At 38.3% G+C, this 27,552-nt stretch overlaps 1 protein-coding gene across 1 annotated transcript in view; it reads right to left on the minus strand.

The window, feature by feature from the left end:
• Window positions 1-690: 690 nt before the first annotated feature.
• The window catches only part of OBI1 (ORC ubiquitin ligase 1), a 44,893-nt gene continuing 18,031 nt past the window's right edge, over window positions 691-27,552 (minus strand). The window contains exons 5-6 of the mRNA XM_060080225.1: window positions 21,475-21,563; window positions 691-3,411 (exon numbers count right to left, since the gene is read on the minus strand). Coding sequence (XP_059936208.1) covers window positions 1,896-3,411; window positions 21,475-21,563 — 1,605 coding nt within the window. The 3' untranslated portion in view covers window positions 691-1,895. The remainder of the gene's footprint in view (window positions 3,412-21,474; window positions 21,564-27,552) is intronic.

Below are 27,552 nucleotides of genomic sequence, written 5' to 3' on the forward strand. Positions count from 1 at the left end.
TATCCACATTGTCAAAGAGATTTAAACTGTAATATCTCTGAAAGTATCCATTAGCTTAAACATTATCATAAAGACAAAGTAATGCATAAATACTTATTGGAAAAAAATGATAGAACAAAAATTACGCTTTATATTAAGCCTTTTTGTGGGGAGAAGGCTCTTATTACTTCTAAAAGGAGAAGTCATTCTCCAAATCACAAAAGTGACTTTTTATACTTTTATGGTTTTGTTGAATCCTGAGTCTATTATAACAGAGGTCAGCAAATTTTTCTGTAAAAGGCCAAACAGTAAATATTTTAGGCTTTGTGGGCCATATGGTGTCTGTTAAGACTATTCAACTCTGCTGTTTCAGTGCAAAAGCAGTCCTAGATAAAATGTAAACAAGTAAGTGCAGCCGTGTTCTAATAAGACTTTATTTAAAAGCACTGAAATTTGAATTTCATATCATTTTCCTGTGTTGTGAAATATTCTTTGGATTTTTAAAAGCCGTTAAAAATCTATAAACCATTTTTGGTTTACAGGCCTTTCACAAAAACAGGTACAGGCCAGAATTTGGACCACAGGCCATAGTCCACCATCATGGCCATAAATATTAAAAGATCAATAAAAAATGGTAAGTTTTACTGGTCTTTATAGGCTAATTCAACATGAGACAACATCGAGGATTACAGTGCTTATGACATCCTTTATTCAATTCACATAGAAAAGCATGCAGTATTACTGTAAAACAGTACAGTATTAATGTAAAACGTTCAGTGCACATTAGATAAACAAGTCATTAACACAAAAACCATTTTTAAAGGCCTATATGGGCATACCAAACATGTTTAGAATAATATACCTTTTCAGAATCTAAATTAAAAATTGTGCTTAGCTCACCTATTCTCACCCCCTTTACACTCTTCATGAAAAAGTTTTTTGGGGCCTACATAAAAGATCATCTTTTAGCCAACTGAAACTTCTTTTTCTTAAGGAAAACAGTGCAAGCAAGAATGCTACCATGCATACAGTTTCCATGAAGAACAGTAACATGCAAACAAGAACTTTACCACTCCAAAGAAAGTTCCCCTGGGACATAAGTGGATCAAGAACTTGGCAATGAGTGCTTCTGCACCTGTATATCTGAAACGATGAAGCTACCATGTTTAGGCTCCTCCAAACACAACTGTTCCATGACTTCTTGCTAAAGTAGGCTCAATTTCTGATTTTCAACACACACAAAAAGATAAGTGAATGAAAGCTACCTGACATAAAACAAGTATTTTCATATAGAAAATGTATTCTTTCATACTAGCAACACATTTTCACAAAAACTGGACAGAACACAATGTTAAAAATGCAAACATATACATCAAGGTAGATGAGTATTGGCCTAAGGTTCGAGTGCTGTTTCTCCATCATGGCCTTGAATAAAAGTTAGGCTATCACTAAACATAAATAAAAAGGGGCAGGCAAAATAATTTCCACCCTAGGAAAAGCTTTAAAGAAACTCAAGTGTCTTATGAGCAGTATGTGGCCAACACCAAAAGTTTTATTTTAAAAATCCAAGTTCTGAAGATAACTGAGGCTTACTAACAGGCCATTGTACGTGAATAGTTAAATCAAGAGTCAAGAAAACAAAATATACCCAAACCAGATACGTATAATATTCATTAAAAAGAAACTCTCACCCTACCTTTTCTGGTCAAAAAGATCCCCAAATGAAAATGAAAAAGACTAAACTCTTCAAAGTGAACAAAAGTGTCCTGGGTACAGGCTAATCCACCATTCTGACTTGACACCTGACAAAAGATTATCAATTCAAAATGGTATAGAGCTTTTATGAGGGGAAAAACTAACTTTAAAATCTTACATTCCTCTCAGGACAAAAACATAAATGACACCTTTCTAATGAGTCAACTTTTAGTTGCTTTTGATGGGCTGGCATTGGAAAGGCTGCTCTGGATTTTTCTTTTTGTTGATTGATTCACATTTTTATTCCTCTTTTCGGGCACAAAGGAAGCAGACCAAGGAGACTGAAGGTGGTTATGAAGACCATGCATCTCTGAGGACATCTTAAACAAAGATGACCCAAACCTTTGATCTTCAAACAGCCTGTGTGAACTGCTTAACAAAACACCCTGGGAAAACTCAGTCTGAAACAAACAGCTTGGTGGTTTGATTTCATTGGTTCCTGGGTTAGAACTGGGATGGAGTGAAAACTCTTCATTCATTTCCTGGTCCGATGGAGAGAGGAGAAAAAAAGAATTGGGTTTCCATTCATTTCCATTTTCTAACTGATCAGTAGTTAGAGAACCTTTAGAAAGGTTTGGTTTAGTTCTTTCTTCCAGCTTATCTGGTTCCTCAAGGAATTCACTGCATTGAGATGACTTTGCTAAGCCATCCAAATCCGATGACTTAAAACCGTTATTACAAGGGCTCTTGCTGTTGTCTGACTCTGACATCATTGAATCCAGCTCTGAGATTTTGTCAAGGTAAGCTGCATCCATCGATGCTTCGCTGGATGTTCTTGTCCGATTCATTTCAAAGGAGCGGAGAGAATTCAACCTCTTGGATAAACATGAACCTGATTTCTCACTCAATTTTGAAGACATTTCTCCAACACAATTTGCTATCGTGTTCTCCTCTGAGCTTTCAAAATCCAAGCTGGGGGCATAGCTCGTGGAACAACAATCCCAAAACCCCGTCTTTGGGGAAGTAAAACATTCTGATTTCTTTTCACTTTCACTTCTATCATCTTCTGAAGAATCTTTATTACAAACATTCGGAGAATCACAAAAATCATCAAACACCAATTTTCTCAGATGGTTTGAGTGCTTTCTGGAACCTCCTGCTTTGACCACAGAGCTCTCTCTATTTTCTGGCGTATTGAGCTGAAGGCAACTAAGGGACAAAGGAGTACACGGAGCTGGAAGATCATAGAGTTCTTCGTCCTTGTAGGATACACAATCACTTGGCTTATTACCCCATTCTCTTTCCAAATAAGTATCCATACTTGTATCTGTCACATCTAACATTATTTCCACCCGTTTGTGATATAAGTCTTTGTTCTTAGAACAATTTGGTTCTGTTTTGCTGGTGCTTTCCTGTCTGACAGAACTGCTAGAAGGTTTTGCCAGGTGTGAATTCAAGGTTGATGAGCCAAGCTGCTTTCTGGCACCATCACCTTGATTCTTGGATGCCATATCCTCCTCGGTGCCTTTGCTCCCCTTGCCATCTGTGGAAAGTGCTCTCTGGCAAATGGAATTCATAGCTTCCTTCTCATCACTTGAATTTTTTAGCTGTGTAATTTGAGATTCTAGTTCCTCTATGTATTTATCACTTCGTTCCAGGGCTTTCTTGAGGCGACTGGTTTCACGTTCATACTGTTCTACTTTGGACTGAAGAGCAGCTACTGTAAACCTTCCAAACCTACAAAGAATAGAAGGATCGTTAACCTTACAGTTCAAGATTTTTTCTTTCCTTTTCTAAGAGTGCAAACTGTCTCCGCCCATTCTAATTTCACATAACAGTGACACTTCAGACCACTCAACGAACAGGATAAGAGCAATGACAGATGTAGTACCTTCAAAAGAGGGTTTCCCCATTTATGTACTAATGAGCATATGATAATAACGGCAAAGACCTAATAGGATACTTCCGTGGTCAAATCACACTAGTAGTAGCAGCGAGGCAGAAACTCGCTGATAATTTCCCTCCTATGAGCTGGCGCTATCAATTCAGCTCATATATGCATGAAGAGTTATACCCTAAAACAATGGCAAAGATTTATGATAACATTTGAACAGTGGTCCACATCTTGAAATATTCACATTCAATCATTTTCCTATCATACAGCACTGTTTTACAATACATTCCTTATACAATGTCACCTTGTCAAACATAAAATGCCAATTTGAAATTCAGAAATCTTAGCAGTTCCAGCAGGAGAGGGTTTAAATACTTATTTGGACCCTTTCAATTATAGCTACCCTTGATCTGAAGTTTTTACTTGGCCTTTCTGAATACTGGCCTTTAATTCATTTCAGCTCTATTTATTTTTGGCATTTCACAACTGTGTGGGATATCAATTTCATTTCTTCCAACTTTGAGGTACAAAGTCAATGCTTGTGCTTCCAATGTATTACACATAAAAACATTTTCACATTTTCTGAAAAGGGACATTTTGAAGAATAGATGAAAAAGAACACAACAAAAATTCACTCCTCTCACTTGGGATTATCTTGTTTCCACTATTCCCTTAAGAATGGGTACTGGGGTTCAGCTAAGAAAACAAGTTTTGAGTACCTAGTATGGCTCATGGTATATTTGGAGCTGATGATAAAAGGATCAATAAGACTGTCCCAGCTCCAAGGGACATGAAGTATCTATCGTAAGTTCTATCTGATCTGACTACCAAAGGAAATTTCACCTTTCAGGAAACTGCTTCTTATGAGTCAGAAAACATAAGTCTTACATTCTAACCCCATGAAAAATAACTTCTCTCCACAAAAGTTCTTTTAAAAAGCTTCTTCTTAATCATCTTTTTGATGACTTAAATATAGGCCCATCTTGAAGAATTCAGGGATTGTCTGTTTTGAGCAAGGTACTTGAGAAGGTGACTTCTAAAAACTTTTAATCTACGGGTTTAGCTTTTTCTTTTTTCCCTAATTACAAAAGAATAATTACAATTAAGAAAATGTACTGAGTATTAAAAAATTAAAATGGAGAAGGAGCCAACAGTAACTGTACCTCTTTGCGTCAACAACTATATGTTGTATGACTCTCACTCAACGCCCATCACCTCCTCCTAAACTGTAGCCCAGTTCACTCTCCAGCTCTCCCCTACATGATTCCTGCTCTTGTCACTAAAGGAAAAAAGCAGGGACAAAGGTAAATATAGATTCATAAAATCTCAGGGTTAGAAAGGGCCTGAAAAGACATGTTGCCAAATACTGACCTATTCACTGCAATGAACTGATCTCCCAGAAAGAGCACACTCCCTTCAACCTCTAAAAATCAAAGCAAACACCAGAGGTATAACAAAAACAAAAGCAACTTCAGTAACAAGCCTCCTTGTTTTAAAGACAAAGTTTACTACTATGAGTATTTGGTTAAATGAATGATGGGAGTTTTTCCTTTTTCACCAAAGAAAAATGTTTTGTATTGTAAATGTAGTATTTGACAGAGTGGTAGTTTCTGCAAGAGAATTTTAAAAAGTGGACAAAGATCTTTAAAAGTTCATTCAGCAAAAATATCTGTGAGTTCTTGGGACTTCCCTGGCAGTCCAGCGGTTAACACTCCCCACTTCCAGTGCAGGGGGTTCGGGTTCAGTCCCTGGTCAGGGAACTAAGACCCCACATACTGTGCAGTGTGGCCAAAAAGTAAAAAATAAAGTAAAAAATAAGTATGTGTGGGTTCTTGACTGTAACTACTCTGGCATAATCAAACAACCCACATATTTTTAAATGGAAAAAAACTATGTAGCATGCAAACAGCAAAAGTGACAACCTTAAATTTGCTTGCCAAGACAAAATTTGCTTTTTCTTAAGTTCAATTTTTATAATAAAACTATCCTCAGATGAAAAATAAAATCAAATGGTTTAAAATCAAATAATGCTACTAGATAGTAAGTCAGCTGTTACCAAAGGATGTCCTTGGGAACTCAAAGGCCTACATAAGAAGTAGTGACAAATAAGGAATGCTTCCCAAAATATTAGCAGCTTCTTATTCTAGATTTTAGTCTCGAATTTCAGACATAATGTCATTTTATGATGCTATATTTGCCCCTAATTTTTTTTATTATTATGTTTTTAAAAGAAGTTAGTTAACAAATGTTCTGAGCTGAAGTCAAAATGATAGCCTAAGTATATTTTTTGTATTACTTCAGAGAGAAAGCTGAAGTGCCATGAGAACTAACAACAGAGGCCAGCAACTAAGCACATATGAGAGGGACAAGCAAGGAGGAGTCACTGATGGAGCCGGCTGTTTTCTAAAAGGTCAATGCCCTCAGTTCCCTTAAGTTCTATTTCAATACTCTGCAAGTCTATAACACTTCAAATACTCAGACCTTTTTACCATTCTAATAAGGGAACTGTGCTGGTGGGCAAACTAAAAGAAATATATAGTGAAACCCAATGAACTGATCAATTAATTTATCAGTCCATGTAGCTTATCTGTTTTCTGTCTCTCTCTTCCCCATTAGAGTATAAGGGTATAAGCTCCAGGAAAGCAGGAATTATGGCTAGCTCCCTAGAACAATTCACAGTACACAGTAGTTTCTCATTAAATATTTTTTGAATAGATGTTATTTTCTTACTTTAAGATACATCAATGCCTTACATCAAGACAGAGCCAACACCACAGGATAATCCAAAGGTCCTTGGGCCTCTTTCACATGTGAGTATTGTGAGTCACTATATTACTAAACTAAATGTTTCATACGTTTGAGTTTCGTACGTTTGACTGCTTATTTTCTTTTTTTCACTGACACCAGGGAAAGCAACAGAGAATGACATACATACACAGTATAGTTCTTTTTATTGTACAGGCTTGCTGTTCTACACTCTACTCCATCCAAAAAACTTTCACCTTAGCAAGAGAATGCAAACAGATGAGACTTCTGACATTATGTTTAGCTTACCCTAGATACCAATATTAAATTTGGCAAGAGACAATTTACTTGATCATATAGAAATAACAATTAGAGATGCACACCTGATGCTATACTTCCAGGGATGAAAACAATGAGGATAAGAGCTTATTTAACTTTGGGTATTAATACTCTCTTATTCACACTAATTCCAGATATTTCCAGACTACATAACATTAAATGAATCAATGCCAAGGCAAGCCAGAGGGATTTCTAATATCATTTACCATACTTCCTTTTCCTGCGCAAATTTCAAAATGGAGTATTTTTATAAACATTCCATTAGAGACCAGAAGGCTTTGATTTTCAAATCAGCAGTGATGGCCAAGGGCTTCATTATGTCAGAGAAAACATAAAGCAGTTTGGGGGCTGCATCTGATATCAGAAGTGTGTTGTGCTAAAATTTAAGGAGAAGCTTAAAGGATTTTTCATCTTGCAATGTTAACTGATGTACACATTCTGGCTGAGAGCTCCCCTGTTCAAAAAGCTACATAAGTACAAGATTGGTCCTGTCCCTACTAGAAGTAAGAGAAATGAAAAGTCCTATTGGTTTGACCTCTGAGGTATTATAACTAGAGTAAGGGCATCTCTAATAATGAAAAGTTCCCAAGACCACATTTTCTCATAGCTCATCACACAGGAGGAACAGGACGTGTTTGAAAGGTGTCAGAAGAAAGCAAATGTGGTAAAAGAATAAATGCCAGAACCAAGTGTCAAAAGAATTAACCTCTAGTGCTATGCAGCCATTAACTAGCTGTGAAACTTGAGTAATTTATTTTGCCCCTCTAGTTCTCAATGGCAGCCCCAACAAAAGGATTAATGCAGCAAAGCCCAGTGGGTTGCTGAGACCACCAAACTTCAGAAACATCTTCTTGAGGAACAAGAGGGCATCTGGGGAAGTGAGCCCCTCTGCCTTCCATGTACCTTTGATTTTATGTCTTTTCCTTACTTACTACCTGAGGTAAGAGTGAAACAAAGTGAAAGCAATCTTTGGATATGGACCAGCTTTTGTGATCCAGCCTATCTGATAGGTCTTCAATATCGAGGTCCTTGATGGTTTCAATATGCACAAATTTCAGTTACCACAGTTTAGTTAAACACCACCAGTCACTGAACAACATGGTTCAAATTTACCACATTATATTAACTGTGAGTAGCTGCATGAAGTAAAACTTCACTGCCAGCTTTTCAGTTCACAGAACACTATATAAACAACAGACCGTGCATCATGAACAGTGACCAATCAGGTCACTTCTCTCAAAGTCTGAAAGTGACTGTGCACCTGTTATTCACTTCATCCACAGACAATAAAACATAGAGTTGGGCTGTCACACGACATTTTACAAAAATGGATAATCAAAAGACAGAACTAGGCAACAAAGATGAGGTATAGCAAAGAAATGGAAAAGTGATTAATGCCAGTAGTAAAGTTAGAATCAAATGTAAGTGTAGAGAAGAATAGCTGACTGTGGGAATGTTGAAACTGTCACTATTTGAGAGACCCTAGGTAAGCCAGAGGAACTTGGGAAAGGCAAACTTGTTGACATAAATGAAAGAAGTGGCTGTGATGAAAAGGATAAAGATGTCTAGAGGAAGTGACAAGCTGGCAAAAAACTTCGCATTAAAGCAACATGGAGCTATTTCACAATACTGAAAGCACAAAAGGATTAAATGTAAAGCTGATGCAAACTTAGGAATAGTTTTTGAAGCGTTAGAAAAGTTGCTGCCTTCATATCATAAGCTATACGCTAAGAAGGCAAGAACTATTCAAATTATTCTAAGTTTTTTATAAAGAAATAAAACATTTCAATTCTCAGTTTCTAATGTTTTAAATTGTACTATAAAAATATTAATGTACTAAATAAGTATGTTTTACTATTTTTCATCTTCATATACATTTATAACTGACAGAGATTTAATGTTTTGATTAAAATTATTAAAGTTTATAGAACAATTTGATTTTTCTCACTGATTATTGAGATTGCTTTGCATGGTTTTAGGTTGAATGGTCATTTTTATGATTCTATACAACCATGCAAAGTGAGGATTACCTGTACTAAAGTAATGCTTGGTATGTGGGAAAACCAAGTAAACTTAAGTGAGTCAACAGTTGTTTTTTAAAGAACTGTTACATTTATCTAAGAAAAGAATGACCCAGGCATACAGTGTATTTTATTGCAGAGTTGCCTGGCTATATAGCTGCAGTTGCATATCTTCTCATTCCCTGACTTATGGAGATACTAGGAAAGTATCTTCTTTACTTAAAACATGGAAGAGAGATAAAACTTTTAGGGGAAAAAAATTTCTATCGTTCCTTTCCCTTTCCTAAGTCTTTTCTCCCACAGCATAATGTATGGGTTAAAGATTCCTTAAGTTTGCAAATGCCTCTTTTTTTTTTTTTTCGGTACGCGGGCCTCTCACTGTTGTGGCCTCTCTCGTTGCGGAGCACAGGCTCCGGACGCACAGGCTCAGAGGCCATGGCTCACGGGCCCAGCCGCTCCGCGGCACGCGGGATCCTCCCGGACCGGGGCACGAACCCGTGTCCCCTGCATCGGCAGGCGGACTCTCAACCACTGCGCCACCAGGGAAGCCCCCGCAAATGCCTCTTTGTGATTACACATAACTTCCGTGAGTAGTCTGTAATATGAGCTCTTTAGGATCTGAGTTTGGACGGGGCTGGGAAGGAAAGCGGGAGGTCCAGTGCTGTGCCCTGCCATCCGCATGTGTGTACAGGATGGGGAGGAGGCGTACACTCCAGGGGAAGAGCACAGGGAGGACCAGCACTGGCGGCAGCTCAAAACTGTACTGGGTGGTGGTGGGGGCCTTTCTCTCACCGGCTCCCAGTGAGCTGTTTGTGCGTTACTCATATCTACTCTCATCCCTGTGTATGTATCAGGAGGATGGGGGAGAGCGGTCTGTCTTTAAACTACTAGAGAAGCTTTGGAAAGTGCCCTATACATTTTCTTCCACTGCTGAACCTGATGACTGGCCAGTGTTTCTTCAAGAGAGTTTTCTCTGTTTAAAATGAAACAGTTATGAAAATGTTACAGTCCTAGAGAATTTGTTAATCATAAAAGTACTGTCTGTGGCCAATCTTTGTCACACTAGTTGAGTCCACAAAAATATATTCAACATGAGGCATACCAAAAGAGAACAGGAAAAACCTCTTCCCTCCTGAAGACTCAAGACAATGTTTCTATTCCCTGGCCCAACATCCGAATAAATAAATAAATAAATAAAGGCAAGTGAACCCTGGGGATGGAAATTACCAAAAGTAAATGTAACAGACAAATCGTCCACAATGCTGTAAGTGACTACTAAGGACAACGCTGGTGACAATAACAGCAGCAGCCACAATTCACTGAAAGTTTACTTATGTCAAGGACCTTGCTATATGCTTGATATATATTTACTTACCTAATTTAATTGTCATGTTAACTTTATGAAGCAAGATCTATTATTCTTATTTTAAAGATGAAAAATGAGACACTTAAAAAGGTTGTCTCTTCTTCCAGGTTATGTAGAAAGGAAGCAGCAAGAAGCCAAGTCTGTCTGAGTCTAAACACCATGTATGAAGCCATATGAGATGCTTGAACGTGAGATCCCTTCTTAAATAATGTCAGCACCTATTTATACTATGACATAGTACAAAATGCAAGCATGTCTACTGAGTGCCAAGTCTGTATATATGATCAAGGGACTAGAATTGTTGTAGTATTTCTTAATACATACATCTGCTATTAGAAATATGGAGAGGAAATAACAAGATGTAGAAATACATTCAGATATGTATGCACAAAGCCAATAAATATTTATCAAACAACTATTATGTTCTAGACATAAGTTCAAGAGTATTTTCAAACTTCCAAAGATCATTTATTAAAATGGCCTTGCAGGAAACTATAGCACAGACAGATCAACCTGGCAAATGCCAACCCAAAAAGGGTGACTATTTTAACCAGAGATATGAATACTAAATCTGAACCAGAACCATAAACTGGAAGCTCCATCTTTAATTGTGCTATGTATAAAAAGCATACATCTTCCTGTCTATCTCATGCACAATCAGCAGGCATCTTCAACTACAAGGAAACAAAGCTACCAATGTGAAATGAGCAAAATTTTAAATGTATAATTTTCAGACCTAAATATCACATAGGTACTTACTTATCTAGGGTTCTAATAGGAATAAAAAATACAAGCTATGTTATATTGCATCTTATATTGTTATATTTATCACAAAACAGAAAGTGCTCCAATATTTGGAAGAATAGAAAAAAGCCACAATTTCCCCCTAAAGACAACGGTCACATGGACAGTGGAACTAGACAAAGAACTAAGGCCCTTGCAGCCATTCCTTCTTCCTCCACCTCCCAAAAGTCCTGTTTAAAAATTAAGGTAGAATCTGATTGGCAAGCTTTCAAACGGAGAACAGAGTTTAAAAATAATAGCTCAGGGACTTCCCTGGTGGCACACTGGTTAAGAATCCGCCTGCCAGTGAAGGGGACACGGGTTTGATTTCTGGTCCGGGAAGATCCCACATGCCATGGAGCAACTAAGCCCGTTCACCACAACTACTGAGCCCACACGCCACAACTACTGAAGCCCGTGTACTCTAGGACCCACGTGCCACAACTACTGAGCCCGCATGCTGCAACTACTGAAGCCTGCATGCCTAGAGCCCGTGCTCCACAAGAGAAGCTACAGCAATGAGAAGCCTGTGCACCGCAACGAAGAGTAGCTCCCGCTCACAACTAGAGAAATCCCGCACGCAGCAACAAAGACTCAATGCAGCCAAAAAGGAAAAAAATCTCGTATTATTAACACAATTTTAAAGAAAGGTTTTTTGTGTGTGTTTATTTTATTGAACTAACCATGCATTTGTATTTAAAAATTGTGGTGAAAATTCTTGCTGCGATACCTAGAAATTCTTAATAGAAAACACCCAAGTGCTGGGCAGCATATGTAAATTGAAGAGGAACAGGTTCTTTTTTGTAGTAAGTCTCTAAAAAGGGTTAACCCACATCTATATTCACTGCCTGAAGATGGACTACTCTTTTTACTGTAGAAAAAATTCCATTCTATTTGTTAAATATATCTCATTTCAATTCCATGCAGAAATGTCCTAATTTTCTGCCCTAAAAGATCAGCCTCAAAGTTGATATGACATAAAGGGCGATCCTAATCTTTCATGGAAGGAGAGAACCTTGAGATATGCTATTTCATATCTTTTTACAGTTCTCAGAGGAATAAAGGATTTACACCTTTTCCCAAAATATACTAACCTTAACAACAACAATAAAATCTCAATAGTATAAAATAATGCAACTGTTGTTGGGTGAAAAAAGCATACTTAAAAATCTCTGAACTAATAGTATCTATACATTTTTCACTATAGTTAAATCAATCTCTCTCTCTCAGCATGAAGAACAACACGAAACAAAATAAAACAAAGAACTGTGATCCAGCCACTCTGTAATTATTGCTCAGACGATAGTTACTGAGGACTAATGCATGCTGAGAGGTGATGAGGAAGGAAAACAAAAGGGGTAGAAGACATTATCCTTGTTCTCACGCAGTTCATCATCTTTCTGACAACCTTACCGCTCAGTCATTAGCATGCACTACAGGCTCCTAAAATATCTTATCAATACAATAAAGGCAAGTTGACAGAAAACTGCAGCAACTGTCCACCCCCAATTAGCTGAATATCCAGAGAAGGGCCCCTCAGGCAGCTGAGGGGCCTGAGCACACCCAGCTGTCACAGTCTGGCCCCAGGGTATCATCAGGCTCCCCTGACAGTCTACAAGTTCCCCTTCCGGGAAAACCAAAGGGCACAGCAGAATCAGTCAACGGATCAGGCTGGGGTCAAATACCAGGAATCATGGCATTTGTCAGAGCAGAATCGTGAGAAACAAAAAAGGCCAGAAAAGGTCAAGAAGAGAGAACAGCCAAGGCTAGCAAGAGCAGAGATGCTGCTGAGGAAGCTGAAAGCCAGGTGTAGTACTGGCACATCCGGAGACACAGTTTAGGAAGAGCAGACCTGTGAACCAGGAAGGGGCACAGCTCACTGTCAGCATGGAGTCAGGTAAGGGCAGGAAAACCTGGTTCAAGTAAGGCGACTCAGACCAGAAACATCGTCCTGGAGCCAGGCAAGCCCTGACACTACCTCCTCTTTTCCTCTTTCTATCTCTCAATCTCTAGTACAATTTTGGAAAACTTCAGGAAATTCCTCTACTCTCCTCGTTTGGAGAATGCCAGGAATCTCTGACTTTCTGCCCTCTTAAACCCTATATACCTTAAGCTTCAAGAAAGCTCAAGATCTTAATTCCCTGGTCAGTTCCCTCCAAGCAGCAGTATAAAGTATTAGAGTGTAAGGACTCCTTCCTTCTGCCATGTCCCAGAGGAAAAATACACACAAACACACACACACAAGCACTCACACACAAACACTCACACTTTACACAGATACACACTGAGTTCATTAAAAAAAAAAACAAAAAAAAACATGTCTTGGGCATTCCCTGGCAGTCCAGTGGTTAGAACTCTGCACTTCCATCACAGGGGGCATGGGTTTGATCCCTGGTTGGGGAAATAAGATCCCGCAAGCCGTGTGGTGCCACCAAAAAAAAAAAATGTATTAGTTCCAAGGAGCTGGTAGATTAACTGAGCATGACGGTCAGATCTGGTCAGTATACGATGTAATTCTTAAAACAGTATAATAAAAGAACCATCCTGGAAATCTCGGAGGGTCTCATAGATAAACTGACAACTGGGCTCGATCTCAAAGGATGGGTAGGGATTAACCAGGCAGAATAAAAACAGAGAGGCTAATGGAGAGGACCAGGGAAGGCAAAGGAAAAGACATGAGCAAAGGTACATGTCATAACATGGCACATCTCGGCCCAGGGAGAAATTCAGCATGGCCACAGCAGAGTGTAAGAAGAAGAAGGTTGGAGAGGTGCTAAGAAGGCTAAGCTGAAATCATATTAGTAAAGCGGCTCCCATACTATACTAAGAAATTTGGGCTTCAATTTGTGAGCAATGGGAAATCACCAAAGGTTATTAAGCAAGGCAGTGAGATGATCAAAGTTATATTTTAGAATTCAGGCAACAATAAAGCAGATGCTCCAGGGTTGAGAGAGGAAAAGAAGAGCAATCAGTCGGAAGGTTGTTAAAATCGGCTAAGCACGAAATCACGTGGATCTAAACTAGTGGGAACAAGAAGAAGATGCGTTACCGAGGCATTTAATAGGCAGGATAGAATATACTGAACGCTTAGGTGTGGGGTGAGGACAAGGGGTGGAGAAACATAGGAACATAGGAAGACTGAAGTTTTTATCTTAGGCAACCGGATGAGCAGTAAAGCCATGAAGGAGGATAGGAACAAAGCAAGAGGATAAACAATCTTTTGTGTGGGATGGATAGTGGATACAGTTATTTAGACACAAACCTCTACCAGTTCTTTGTGTTACATGCTGTGCCAAGGACATACAATTATTTCCTTTAGTCCTCAAAGCAGTACATTATCCACATTTTATATAAAGAAAGCAATGGCCCCAACGGGTCAAGTAATTTATCGAATGTTATTTATCTACTTATTTAATGATTCAGCAAGTATTTATCAGGTGCCTCTCAGGTGCTGGGGTTTTGCAAGGGAAGGACATAGGCAGCAAGGCTGGACTCAAGTCACAGGCTGCTTTCGGCTTTCATGTCACCTCAGGAGAGTTATTTGAGAACAAGCCTTCGGCACTTCAAGTGAGTTGATTTGAAATACTGAAGAATTGCTAACAAGGTATATACAAACATTAATGTGAAGTACATTGAATTTAATGTTGAATGCTTTCAAGCACTCACCTAATAGAGCCACTGTTCAACACTGAAGGAAGAGAAGGGGGGGGGGGGCGGACGCAGCCCTCTGCTGCTGCACCTCCTACTTCCTTACTCTCTCTTTTTTTTTTTAACATGTTTATTGGAGTATAATTGCTCTACAATGGTGTGTTAGTTTCTGCTTTATAACAAAGTGAATCAGCTATACATATACATATATCCCCATATCCCCTCCCTCCTGCGTCTCCCTCCCACCCTCCCTATCCCACCCCTCCAGGTGGTCACAAAGCACCGAGCTGATCTCCCTGTGCTATGCGACTGCTTCCCACTAGCTATCTGTTTTACATTTGGTAGTGTATATATGTCCAGGCCACTCTCTCACTTCGTCCCAGCTTACCCTTCCCCCTCCCTGTGTCCTCAAGTCCATTCTCTATGTCTGTGTCTATTCCTGTCCTGCCTAGGTTCTTCAGACCATTTACCTTTTTATATTCCATATATATGTTAGCATACGGTGTTTTTCTCTAACTTACTCACTCTGTATGACAGTCTCTAGATCCACCCACCTCACTATAAATAACTCAATTTCATTTCTTTTTATGGCTGAGTAATAATCTATTGTATATATGTGCCACATATTCTTTATCCATTCATCTGTCAGTGGACACTTAGGGTGCTTCCATGTACTGGCTATTGTAAATAGAGCTGCAATGAACATTGTGGTACATGACTCTTTTTGAATTATGGTTTTCTCAGAGTATATGCCCAGTAGGGGGATTGCTGGGTCATATGGTAGTTCTATTTGTAGTTTTTTAAGGCACCTCCATACTGTTCTCCATAGTGGCTATATCAATTTACATTCCCACCAACAGTGCAAGAGGGTTCCCTTTTCTCCACACCCTCTCCAGCATTTATTGTTTCTAGATTTTTTGATGATGGCCATTCTGACCAGTGTGAGATGATACCTCATTGTAGTTTTGATTTGCATTTCTCTAATGATTAGTGATGTTGAGCATCCTTTCATGTGTTTGTTGGCAATCTGTATATCTTCTTTGCAGAAATGTCTATTTAGGTCTTCTGCCCATTTTTGGATTGGATTGTTTGCTTTTTTGATATTGAGCTACATGAGCTGCCTGTATATTTTGGAGATTAATCCTTTGTCAGTTGCTTTATTAGCAAATATTTTCTCCCATTCTGAGGGTTGTCTTTTCGTCTTGCTTATGGTTTCCTTTGCTGTGCAAAAGCTTTGAAGTTTCATTAGGTCCCATTTGTTTATTTTTGTTTTTATTTCCATTTCTCTAGGAGGTGGGTCAAAAAGGATCTTGCTGTAATTTATGTCATAGAGCGTTCTGCCTATGTTTTCTTAACCGTAGTGATAAAATCATGGCATGGGGAAGCAATATAGCATGTGATTATGAGCACAGGCTCCAGAGCCAGACTCTCTAGAACTGAACTCTGGCTTTGTCTACTTACTAGTGCTGTGATTTGGGGGAAGCATGTTTTAGAAACAGAAGAAGACCAGTATGTCTAGAGCAGGATTAGCTGGGGGAATGAGAATGAGATGAAGTGGAATAAGCAAGCATAGACTAGTTGGTGAAGAGTCTGGATTTTATTTTAGGAAAACACTGGATAGGAGATTTAATAGTGTGATTTATACTTTATAAAGAGCAATTTTGAGCATGGTGAAAATGAACTGGGCAGGGAAAAGAGAGACAGAGTGGAAGCAGGGAAACTTGAATCCAGGTACTGTTGTCTCCAGAACTAAGTATTTATTTAACTACTGTGCTTTGTGGTGAATTTAAGGTATAGGATCTTGAGTGAAAGTATAAAATAGATAGATGGAAACACTAATCTACAGTTTAGGAGAAAAGACAAGGCCAAAGATTTAGATTATGTTTTGTAATCTCAGACATACAAGTAGATGATTATTAAAGCCATGTGAGTTGATAAGACGGCTCAAGGAACACAAATACAGCAAGAAGGGAAGAACGTGCAGGTTATGACTTATGAAGTCTATTCTTTCCTCCTCAGAGCACTTTTTTCATGTACTAATAATAGGAAATACTGCTCACCATCTAGAGAGTATCTGGAGCCTTTATCTTCCCCCAGAAGGAGCTGAGGCATGGGTGAAGACTGGTCCATAACGATAAGCCTTGGGGCTGCCGGGCAGTAAAAATGATGCTTAACACTACCATACTATCAAACCCACAGATCTCACTAAAGATACAATGACATTCCCAAACACATATTTATAGAAAGGAAAGCCATTAATCCAATTATAACCAGGTTTGATTTAAATCACCTATGGAATTTTGTATATGGAGCTTTATACCCTACGCTTTAAGGTAAGTTAGAAGCTAAGGGCATGGACATCTGCTCTGCTAAAGCCTCATAATAGGCAGCAACATGGCACAAACTCTGCCTAGCATGACTAGAACAAAAAATATGTCACAACTGAACAGAGAGATCTCAGAGAGAGGGCATGGGACTCTCAAGTGCTTTACAAATCGATTCTTCATACCCTTTCGAGCAAAAAAATCACTAAGGAACTCCTCTATCACGGACAAATATATCACACTTCCTGGCACAGTTCAGGAATAGAGAAATGCAATTCTAAAGTCCTCCCTTCAGCTTCTTATTCTTGTTTCTTATCATGTGGAGGTGTGACACTTGGCATTCCCCGTTAAATAGGAGACTGAGAACAGGCCTTTCTGCTTAGAGCAGAATGTAGTGGAGTACTAGATGTAGTGGAATTGTGCTAACCAGCTGTTTAAGTGGGAGGATGATGGTCACAATGGAGAGATGTGCAAATTACACAGAGGACCTCTGCTCTGCTGAGTTTGAGAAGGAAGCCACCGTGTTTCTTGAGCATGACTTGTGGCTGCTCTGGAGACAAGGAACTAGAGCTGAAGGGACCTCTTAATACTCCTAACCACTCAAGCTGTTTCCTCTTGCTCAGAATGCCTTCCTCTTCACTGAAATCTCCATCTTTCAAAGCTGGGCTCAAGCCCTGCCTCTTAGATAAAGACTCTCGTCACTCCAACCAACTGGCCGTCCTCTGAACTCATACTGCTGTCTCTGCTATTTGACTTAGTAACGATTTAGTATTGAATTGTTTCATGTATTTTTTCTCTTGTCTTCATTAGGTTATGCACTTCCTGGAACCAAGGACTACGTTTTGTTGGTTTTAATCGGAGAACAGTAATAACTCCATATACTCATCACCCACATTCAAGAATTATCAAGATTTTGCCTCATTTCACATATATATATATATCTTTTGTTAAAATATACTATAGTTCATATTTTAGTATGCATTTCTAAAGAAAACATGGACATTTTGTTAAGTAACCATAAGACTTAAACAAAATTAACAGTAATTCCTTGGTATCATCTAATACCTAGTTCATATTCAAATATATCCAATGGCCTCAAAAATGTCTTCTGACATTTGTTATTAATCAATATCCAAACAAAATCCATGTACTGCATTTGGTTATTATATCTCTTAGTTTTCTTTTACTGTAAATCAGGCTTCCCCTCCCATTTTGCCAATGACTTAATGAAGAAATCTGGTCATTTTTCCAATTGACTATACCATATTCTGGATTTGTCTGTTTTATCATAGTCTTGGGAGCTACGTTTTTATTCATTTACTCAACAAATATATACTAGAGGCAGAATATTAGCCAGACACTATAAAATGCAGGGCTACAACCATGAATAAAACTATAGTCCTCACTCAAAAAGAACATGAAACAAATAATTACACAAAACATTAATTATTAGTAATTGGGATATGTGCTAAAAAGGGAAAGTACAAAGTAGTAAAAGAAATTACAGCAAGGGAACCTAACCTACTTTAGGGGTCAGAAAGAGTATTTATTTTGTATAGTTCAAAGCACCTAGGATACTGTCAAGTAAATAAACTTATAGTATTTCTGGGCTGGTTGGGAGAGTAAGTTTTCTTTGCATAACAGTCTTGTAAACTAAAGGACATTACCACCACCTCTTGAGTTCTGAATATCAAATCTGATTCTCTTAGGAGTCCATGTTAGAGAAAACTGAAAGGGCAAACAGACGGCTTTCTCCAGGTGAAACAAATTAGAAGACAAATTCAGGAAGTCTTTGGCTACATCAAGTCAAAGAAAAAGATTGCATTTTTCTGGACCACCAGTTTAGATATCGAAACAATGAATTTTTGACAAGCAATAGAATGGATATTATTGATACCTAGAAGAGTATGACTAGTAGGATATCTGCCACACTGCTCAAAAGGGCTTTTAACTTAAAGTTGAGAAAGGAAAAATATGCAGGTACACTTTAAGACTGGATATAATGGAGGGTAAAAGATAGACTGGAAAAACAATAGCAGAGGAGATAAATGATAATCCAGGTTTCATTTTAAAGATTATAGCACTGTTTTTAAAAATTATAAAATATATTACTTTTATATAATACTATCTACTTGAGACCAATGTAAATGTCTAAGTCCCCCCTTGTTGACACCAGATGTTAGTCTAGTTTTGGGGAAATAGCATGATATTTGCTTGAGTGTCCTAAAAAGAAATACCTTCTGCTATGGACTGAATTGTGTTCCCAACTTCCCCACCAAATTCATTTGTTGAAGCCCTAAACCCCAATGTGACTATATTCAGAGACAGGGTCTTCAGGAGGTAATTAAGGTTAAATGAGACCATAAAGATGAGGCCCTAATCCAACAGGACTGGCATCCTCATAAGAAGAAGAAGAGAGACCAGAGCGTGCGCGCTCTCTCTCCCTCTGACATGTGAAGACACAGTGAGAAGGCAGCTGTCTGCAAGCCAAAAAGAGAGCCCTTGCCAGAAACCAAAATTGCTGAACCTTGATCTGGGATTTCTAGCCTCCAGAACTGTAAGAAAATAAACACCCAATGTTTAAGCCACCCTGTCTATAGTATTTTATTATGACAGTCCATGCTAACAAATATACCTTCCTAATGTTTTTCCTCTCTAGTATCTAAATTTTAAAGCTCTCTCTTCTGCATGATTTGTAGAATATGTCTGCACAACCTGAAAGATACATCAGAAACTAAGGTCATGCGTATAAAAAGTATACCTTGATACCTAACCAAGTAGACACGAGAAAAATAATTTGTCAAGGCACTTCCTAATCAAGGGAATGAAATGGAATAGATGGTTTTTATTTGCTTGCATTTACTTTTAAACCCTTGAAATTTAATATTCTTTTCAATACGAACAGGAGCTCTCTTCAGGTGAACCAGATCTGGGTATTTTCAGCTGTGGTCAGCTTCTCTCTGAATCCCACTAGGGTTTGGTGATGCAGAGTAAACAAGGCTATAAATCAAAAGCCATGCTTTTAATACCTCAGTGCATTGCAAATTGATCAGGAATAGGGGTCAGTTCAAATCGTTTTTTAAGTGAAACTGTTCCCTTCCCCTGAAGGGAAGGAATGGAAGTTAAAGATAGCAAATCCCAAAGTTATATGGGATTCAGAAGTGTGGTTGCTCGTTAGAATAGACAGCGGTGATGTTTCTTTAGATAAGATTCTTCAGTTGTTTATCAGGTAGGAGTCATGGCTATTTAAAAACACACATCCTGGTGGCTAGTATTAAATCTGAAATCTGGTGGGCAACTTTTCAAGAAATAAAAGCTACAAACAAAATGGCTTTAGTTCCATTCAGCCTGCCGTGGGGAATGGCTAATGGACAAGCATTACTATGACTGGCAAGGCGAGCTGCCAATAAATGAGAAGAGCAGAGATTCAAACCGCCACATAATAATGGCAACACTTCTTAAGTTTATTTCACTAATTCATCAAAGTACGACATTATCTGAAGTGAAAGAAAAAAGGGGAAGGAACTATTTAAAAGTAAAAGCTATGCTTCTTTGTCTATTGGTTAGTTATCTCTGCTTTGAGTAATTATGGTTTATTTCTACCATTTCCTGATACTGTACTTGTTTTACTGAAGGCAATATTTTCTCCTTTTCAAATGACAAGCAGAGAACTACCTCTGGTAGGATAAATTTCCACTGTTTGTTTATGTCTGTCTTTGTCTTTTTCCATTAGGAAAAAATGAAGTCTAATGGTTGAATGGGAAGGCAGTGTGGAGTTCTGATATGCCACTCCTCAGAGGGAGGGGGGCCATATTCTCTTTTCACTTGTCTTTTTTTTTCCTAGAAAAATAACAACCTTAAGCACTGTCTCCCATCTTTTCTCAATTCTCAAGTCTTAACTCTCAATGGTTTCTTATCATTTTAAACTAACTGTTAAGTAGGTCAATAGTTCCAACTGCTTACCTTTTGGAATGGAGTGAAAACTATCCCATCACAAAAGAATAAATTCATTTAATTGTATAGTTCAAATCAGTCCAAAATTCAACAAATGATGCCTTAAAATTCTATTTCAGACAGGCTTTTTAGTGTAATGGGTAGTGTAATAGTTTTCAATGTAATGTAACAGAACACAGATTCCGGGGCTAGACTACATTGGTTCAAATCCTATTTCCACCACTTACTAGCAGTGCAGATTTAGAAAAATTAATTTGAGCTCTATGCCTCCATTTCATCATCTGTAAATGGAGAATAATAATAGTTCTACATCACAGGTTGTTGCACCTGGCAAAGAGAAAGCACTATATGAATTTTAACTATGATTATTTCAGAAAACGTCTAAAGGGCATTATGTTACTCTTCCTACTCTTTGTTCGGACCACTAAACAGTTACATGTAAAACCAAGTGGAGGCTCACCTATCTTAGGTCACATAAAACAATCCTCTTGCTAATCAGATACGGAAAAAGGATAAGAGGGAAATCTTCTCTTCAACACTAGCCTTAACTAAGACTAAGATTTTACCAGTAACATAAGTATACACTTGATGTTTAGAGGTAAGACATTCTATTTAAAGTTACATGCTTCAATGAAAAGAGTCAAATGACAAACACAAACTATAACAGCAGCTTATTCTAAAACATTGACATAACCTGAAACATTGCTCTGTTAGCAAAATACATACTTCTGGGGTGATCTGTTATCAACTTCAGCTTTCAGTCGTAAATTCTCCCTCACCAGGCCACCATTTTCCAATTTCAATTTTTTATTTGCCTTAGAAAAAGAAAAAGTGTTGAAAATAATTAAGCACAAGTTAAAATAAAAGTGCCTTGTAAAAATAATGACATGAGCCATCTGTATTTTCTTAGAGCAACAATATCAGAAAACTGAATATTAGAACATGTCTTCAGAAGCTTAAAATCACCGTTGGGAATGACTTGTGAAACTGTGAACACAACCAAGCATTTTTAATCCATATTCCCCAAGCACTCTGCAAATCCCCTATCCAGGGAAATAAACGGAACTATGTTAGTCAGCTTAGAGTCATTAAGGGACTAAACTAATGGCAAATATGTTTTTTTCTTTTCCTTTTTCAAATAACTGAATGCTCTAAACATGATAACATTATACCACATGCAATTATTCACAAAACTAATGCTAAGAATCTTGAGCTATGAGATTGATTTTTGGTTGCTATTTAAAAATAGTTTTTAGTGATAACATAGCTTGCTTTCTTCAAAATGGCTTTCTCAAATGCTCTGGCTCACAACTTCTGGGACTCTCAGAATTGAATCAACGTTTTCTAATAAATTCTATGGATTCTCTTTTGATTAAAAAAAAATCCCAAGTATGATTTTCTTTTTTGAGTTCTATGATACCTAAAAACTGCTTGACAAAACATTAATTCCTAGAAAATCTAGAAGCTCAATATTGAGTCTTGACAGCCCAAAAAGTAGTGTGTCTATTGTAGTCTTCTTAAAAGCTACTTCATTTAACCCCCCTAGTCATTGTGTTTTTCAATTCCAACAAAAAATAAGACTCCTTAGACTAGGAACCAATCTTACCAACCTGGCAAGAGAAATTCATTGTCTGACTAGAACATTAACATTCAAAGTGAAGGGGTCACAAGAACACTTGTCAACAAACAGGTTTAAACCAAGAAAACTTGAAAATAGATTTTAAAAACCTGACCAATAATTTGTAGAACTTTTCACTATATTATTTGCCCATCAACACACAAATGCCCCAAGAGGATGACAAGAGAAGCAGGACAGAGGACACTCTTCTGGGCACCAAGCCTAACTCTCTCACTTAAGACTCATCTAGGTTCCTTTTGAGCTCTGAGAACCTGCTTACCTTCGTGGGTGCAAACCAACCAGGATTATGGAGGGTTAATTCTTTAAGTGACTGATAAATACCATTACTGCCCCTCTGAAGACACAGGAAAAGTAATTTACTTCCTCATACACACGAACAATGAATTAAGCCCTCATAAGAGGAGGCACTTAGTGAATGCTTTTTGATGATGAATGACAGGCTTAAATTAGAACCTCATTTGATTTCTTTTCCCCATCCCCTCTGTCAAGGTCTCTCACCAGTCCTGTGGCTCTCTAAGATTCTCTTTATGGGCTGGCTAGTTCCTCAACTATTAGAGATGGTTTCAAGTTCAGGAGAATCAGGTGGGTAAAGTTACAAAGGGGAGAGTTCTGCCTATTTGTTGCACCCAAAAGAGTAGTGAAGACTTCAGCTAATTATTATATTTTGCATTCTCAACACTGGCTTCATAATTGTTCAAAACTCACTTAGCCCTGGAAACATTAGAAAAATAGTCCAGGATTGGTTCAAGATGGTGGAGTAGAAGGACGTGCTCTCACTCCCTTTTGCGAGAACACTGGAATCACAACTAACTGCTGAACAAGCATTGACAGGAAGACACTGGAACTCACCAAAAAAGACACCCCACATCCAAAAACAAAGGAGAAGCCACAATGATATGGTAGGAGGGGCACAATCACAGTAAAATCAAATCCCATAACTGCTGAGTGGGTGACTCACAGACTGGAGAACACTTATACCACAGAAGGCCACCCACTGGAGTGAAGGTTCTGAGCCCCACGTCAGGCTTCCCAACCTGGGGGTCCGGCAACGGAAGGAGGAATTCCTAAAGAATCAGACTTTGAACTCTAGTGGGATTTGATTGCAGGACTTCGACAGGACTGGGAGAAGCAGAGACTCCACTCTTGGAGGGCACACACAAAGTAGTGTGTGCATCAGGACCCAGGGGAAGGAGCAGTGACCACATAGGAGACTGAACCAGACCCACCTGCTAGTGTTGGAGGGTCTCCTGCAGAGGTGGGGGGTGGCTGTGGCTCACCGTGGGGACAAAGACACTGGCAGCAGAAGTTCCGGGAAGTACTCCTAGGCATGAGCCCTCCCAGAGTCCGCCATTAGCCCTACCAAACAGCCTGGGTAGGCTCCAGTGTTGGGTCACCTCAAGCAAAACAACCAACAGGGAGGGGACTCAGCCCCACTCTTCAGCAGAAAAGCAGATTAAAGTTTTACTGAGCTCTGCCCACCAGAGCAACAGCCAGCTCTACCCACCACCAGTCCTTCCCATCAGGAAACTTGAACAAGCCTCTCAGATAACCTCATCCACCAGAGGACAGACAGCAGAAGCAAGAAGAACTACCATCCTGCAGCCTATGGAACAAAAACCACATTCACAGAAAGATAGACAAGATGAAAAGGCAGAGGGCTATGTACCAGGTGAAGGAACAAGATAAAACCCCAGAAAAACAGCTAAATAAAGTAGAGATAGGCAACCTTCCAGAAAAATAATTCAGAATAATGATAGTGAAGATGATCCAGGACCTTGGAAAAAGAATGGAGGCAAAGATGGAGAAGATGCAAGAAGTGTTCAACAAAGACCTAGAAGAATTAAAGAACAAACAAACAGAGATGAACAACACAATAACTGAAATGAAAAATACACTAGAAGGAATCAATAGCAGAATAACTGAGGCAGAACGGATAAGTGACCTAGAAGACAGAATGGTGGAATTCTTATTCTGCAGAACAGAATAAAGAAAAAAGAATGGAAAGAAATGAAGACAGCCTAAGAGACCTCTGGGACAACATTAAATGCAACAACATTCCCATTATAGGGGTCCCAGAAGGAGAAGAGAGAAAGGACCAGAGAAAATATCTGAAAAGATTATAGTTGAAAACTTCCCTAACATGGAAAACGAAATAGCCACCCAGGTCCAGGAAGCACAGAGTTCCATACAGGATAAACCCAAGGAGAAACACGCTGAGACACATAGTAATCAAATTGGCAAAAACTAAAGACAAAGAAAAATTATTGAAAACAGCAAGGGAAAAATGACAAATAACATACAAGGGAACTCCCATAAGGTTAACAGCTGATTTCTCAGCAGGAACTCTACAAGCCAGAAGGGAGTGGCATGATATACTTAAAGTGATGAAAGAGAAGAACCTACAACCAAGATTACTCTACCCAGCAAGGATCTCATTCAGATTTGATGGAGAAATCAAAAGCTTTACAGACAAGCAAAAGCTAAGAGAATTCAGCACCACCAAACCAGCTCTACAACAAATGCTAAAGGAACTTCTCTAAGTGGGAAACACAAGAGAAGAAAAGGACCTACAAAAACAAACCCAAAACAATTAAGAAAATGGTCATAGGAACATACATATCGATAATTACCTTAAACGTGAATGCATTAAATGCCCCAACCAAAAGACACAGGTTTGCTGAATGGATACAAAAACAAAACCATTATATATGCTATCTACAAGATACCCACTTCAGACCTAGGGAAACATACAGACTGAAAGTGAGGGGATGGAAAAAGATATTCCAAGCAAATGGAAATCAAAAGAAAGCTGGAGTAGCAATACTCATATCAGATAAAATAGACATTAAAATAAAGAACGTTACAAGAGACAAGGAAGGATACTACATAATGATCAAGGGATCAATCCAAGAAGAAGACATAACAATTATAAATATATATGCACCCAACACAGGAGCACCTCAATACATAAGGCAAATGCTAACAGCTATAAAAGAGGAAATCGACAGTAACACAATAATAGTGGGGGACTTTTAACACCTCACTTACACCAATGGACAGATCATCCAAACAGAAAATTAATAAGGATACACAAGCTTTAAATGACACAATAGACCAGATAGATTTAATTGATATTTACAGGACATTCCTTCCCAAAACAGCAGATTACGCTTTCTTCTCAAGTGCACATGGAACATTCTCCAGGATAGATCACATCTTGGGTCACAAATCAAGCCTCAGTAAATTTAAGAAAACTGAAATCATATCAAGCATCTTTTCTGACCACAACGCTATGAGATTAGAAATGAATTACAGGGAAAAAAACGTAAAAAACACAAACACATGGAGACTAAACAATATGTTACCAAATAACCAAGAGATCACTGAAGAAATCAAAGAGGAAATCAAAAAATACCTAGAGACAAATGACAATGAAAACACGACGATCCAAAACCTACAGGATGTGGCAAAAGCAGTTCTAAGAGGGAAGTTTATAGCTATACAAGCCTACCTCAAGAAACAAGAAAAATCTCAAATAAACAATCTAACCTTACACCTAAAGGACCTAGCGAAAGAAGAACAAACAAAAGCCAAAGTTAGCAGAAGGAAAGAAATCATAAAGATCAGAGCAGAAATAAATGAAATAGAAACAAAGAAAACAATAGCAAAGATCAATAAAACTAAAAGCTGGTTCTTTGAGAAGATAAACAAAATTGATAAACCATTAGCCAAACTCATCAAGAAAAAGAGGGAGAGGACTCAAATCAATAAAATTAGAAAGGAAAAAGGAGAAGTTACAACAGATACCACAGAAATACAAAGCATCCTAAGAGACTACTACAAGCAACTCTATGCCAATAAAATGGACAACCTGGAAGAAACGGACAAATCCTTAGAAATGTATAACCATCCAAGACTGAACCAGGAAGAAATAGAAAATATGAACAGACCAATCACAAGGAGTGATATTGAAACTGTGATTAAAATCTTCCAACAAACAAAAGTCCAGGACCAGATGGCTTCCCAGGTGAATTCTATCAAACATTTAGAGAAGAGCTAACACTCATCCTTCTCAAACTCTTCCAAAAAATTACAGAGGAAGGAACACTCCCAAACTCATTCTATGAGGCTACTACCACCCTGATAGCAAAACCAGACAAAGATACTACAAAAAGAGAAAATTACAGACCAATATCACTGATGAACATAGATGCAAAAACCCTCAACAAAATACTAGCAAATGGAATCCAGCAACACGTTAAAAGGATCATATACCATGATCAGGTGGGATTTATCCCAGGGATGCAAGGATTCTTCAATATATGCAAATCCATCAATGTGATACACCGTATTAACAAACTGAAGAATAAAAACCATATGATCATCTCAATAGATGCAGAAAAAGCTTATGACAAAATTCAACACCCATATATGATAAAAACCCTCCAGAAAGTGGCCATAGAGGGAACCTACTTCAACATAATAAAGGCCACACATGACAAAACCACAGCAAACACCATTCTCAATGGTGAAAAACTGAAAGCATTTCCTCTAAGATCAGGAACAAGAGAAGGATGTCCACTCTCACCACTATTATTCAACATAGCTTTGGAAGTCCTAGCCACGGCAATCAGAGAAGAAAAAGAAATAAAAGGAATACAAATTGGAAAAGAAGAAGTAAAACCGTCACTGTTTGCAGATGACATGATACTACACATAGAGAATCCTAAAGATGCCACCAGAAAACTACTAGAACTAATCAATGAATTTGGTAAAGTAGCAGGATACAAACTTAATGCACAGAAATCTCTTGCATTCCTATACACTAATGATGAAAAATCTGAAAGAGAAATTAAGAAACACTCCCATTTACCACTGCAACAAAAAGAATAAAATACCTAGGAATAAACCTACAGAGGGAGACAAAAGACCTGTATGCAGAAAACTATAAGACACTGATGAAAGAAATTAAAGATGATACCAACAGATGGAGAGATATACCATGTTCTTGGATTGGAAGAATCAATATTGTGAAAATGACTACAGTATCCAAAGCAACCTACAGATTCAATGCAATCCCTATCAAATTACCAATGGCATTTTTTTACGGAACTAGAACAAAAGATCTTAAAATTTGTATGGAGACACAGAAGACCCCAAATAGC

The sequence above is a fragment of the Mesoplodon densirostris genome, chromosome 17 (assembly GCF_025265405.1).
Source record: "Mesoplodon densirostris isolate mMesDen1 chromosome 17, mMesDen1 primary haplotype, whole genome shotgun sequence".
Lineage (NCBI taxonomy): Eukaryota > Metazoa > Chordata > Mammalia > Artiodactyla > Ziphiidae > Mesoplodon > Mesoplodon densirostris.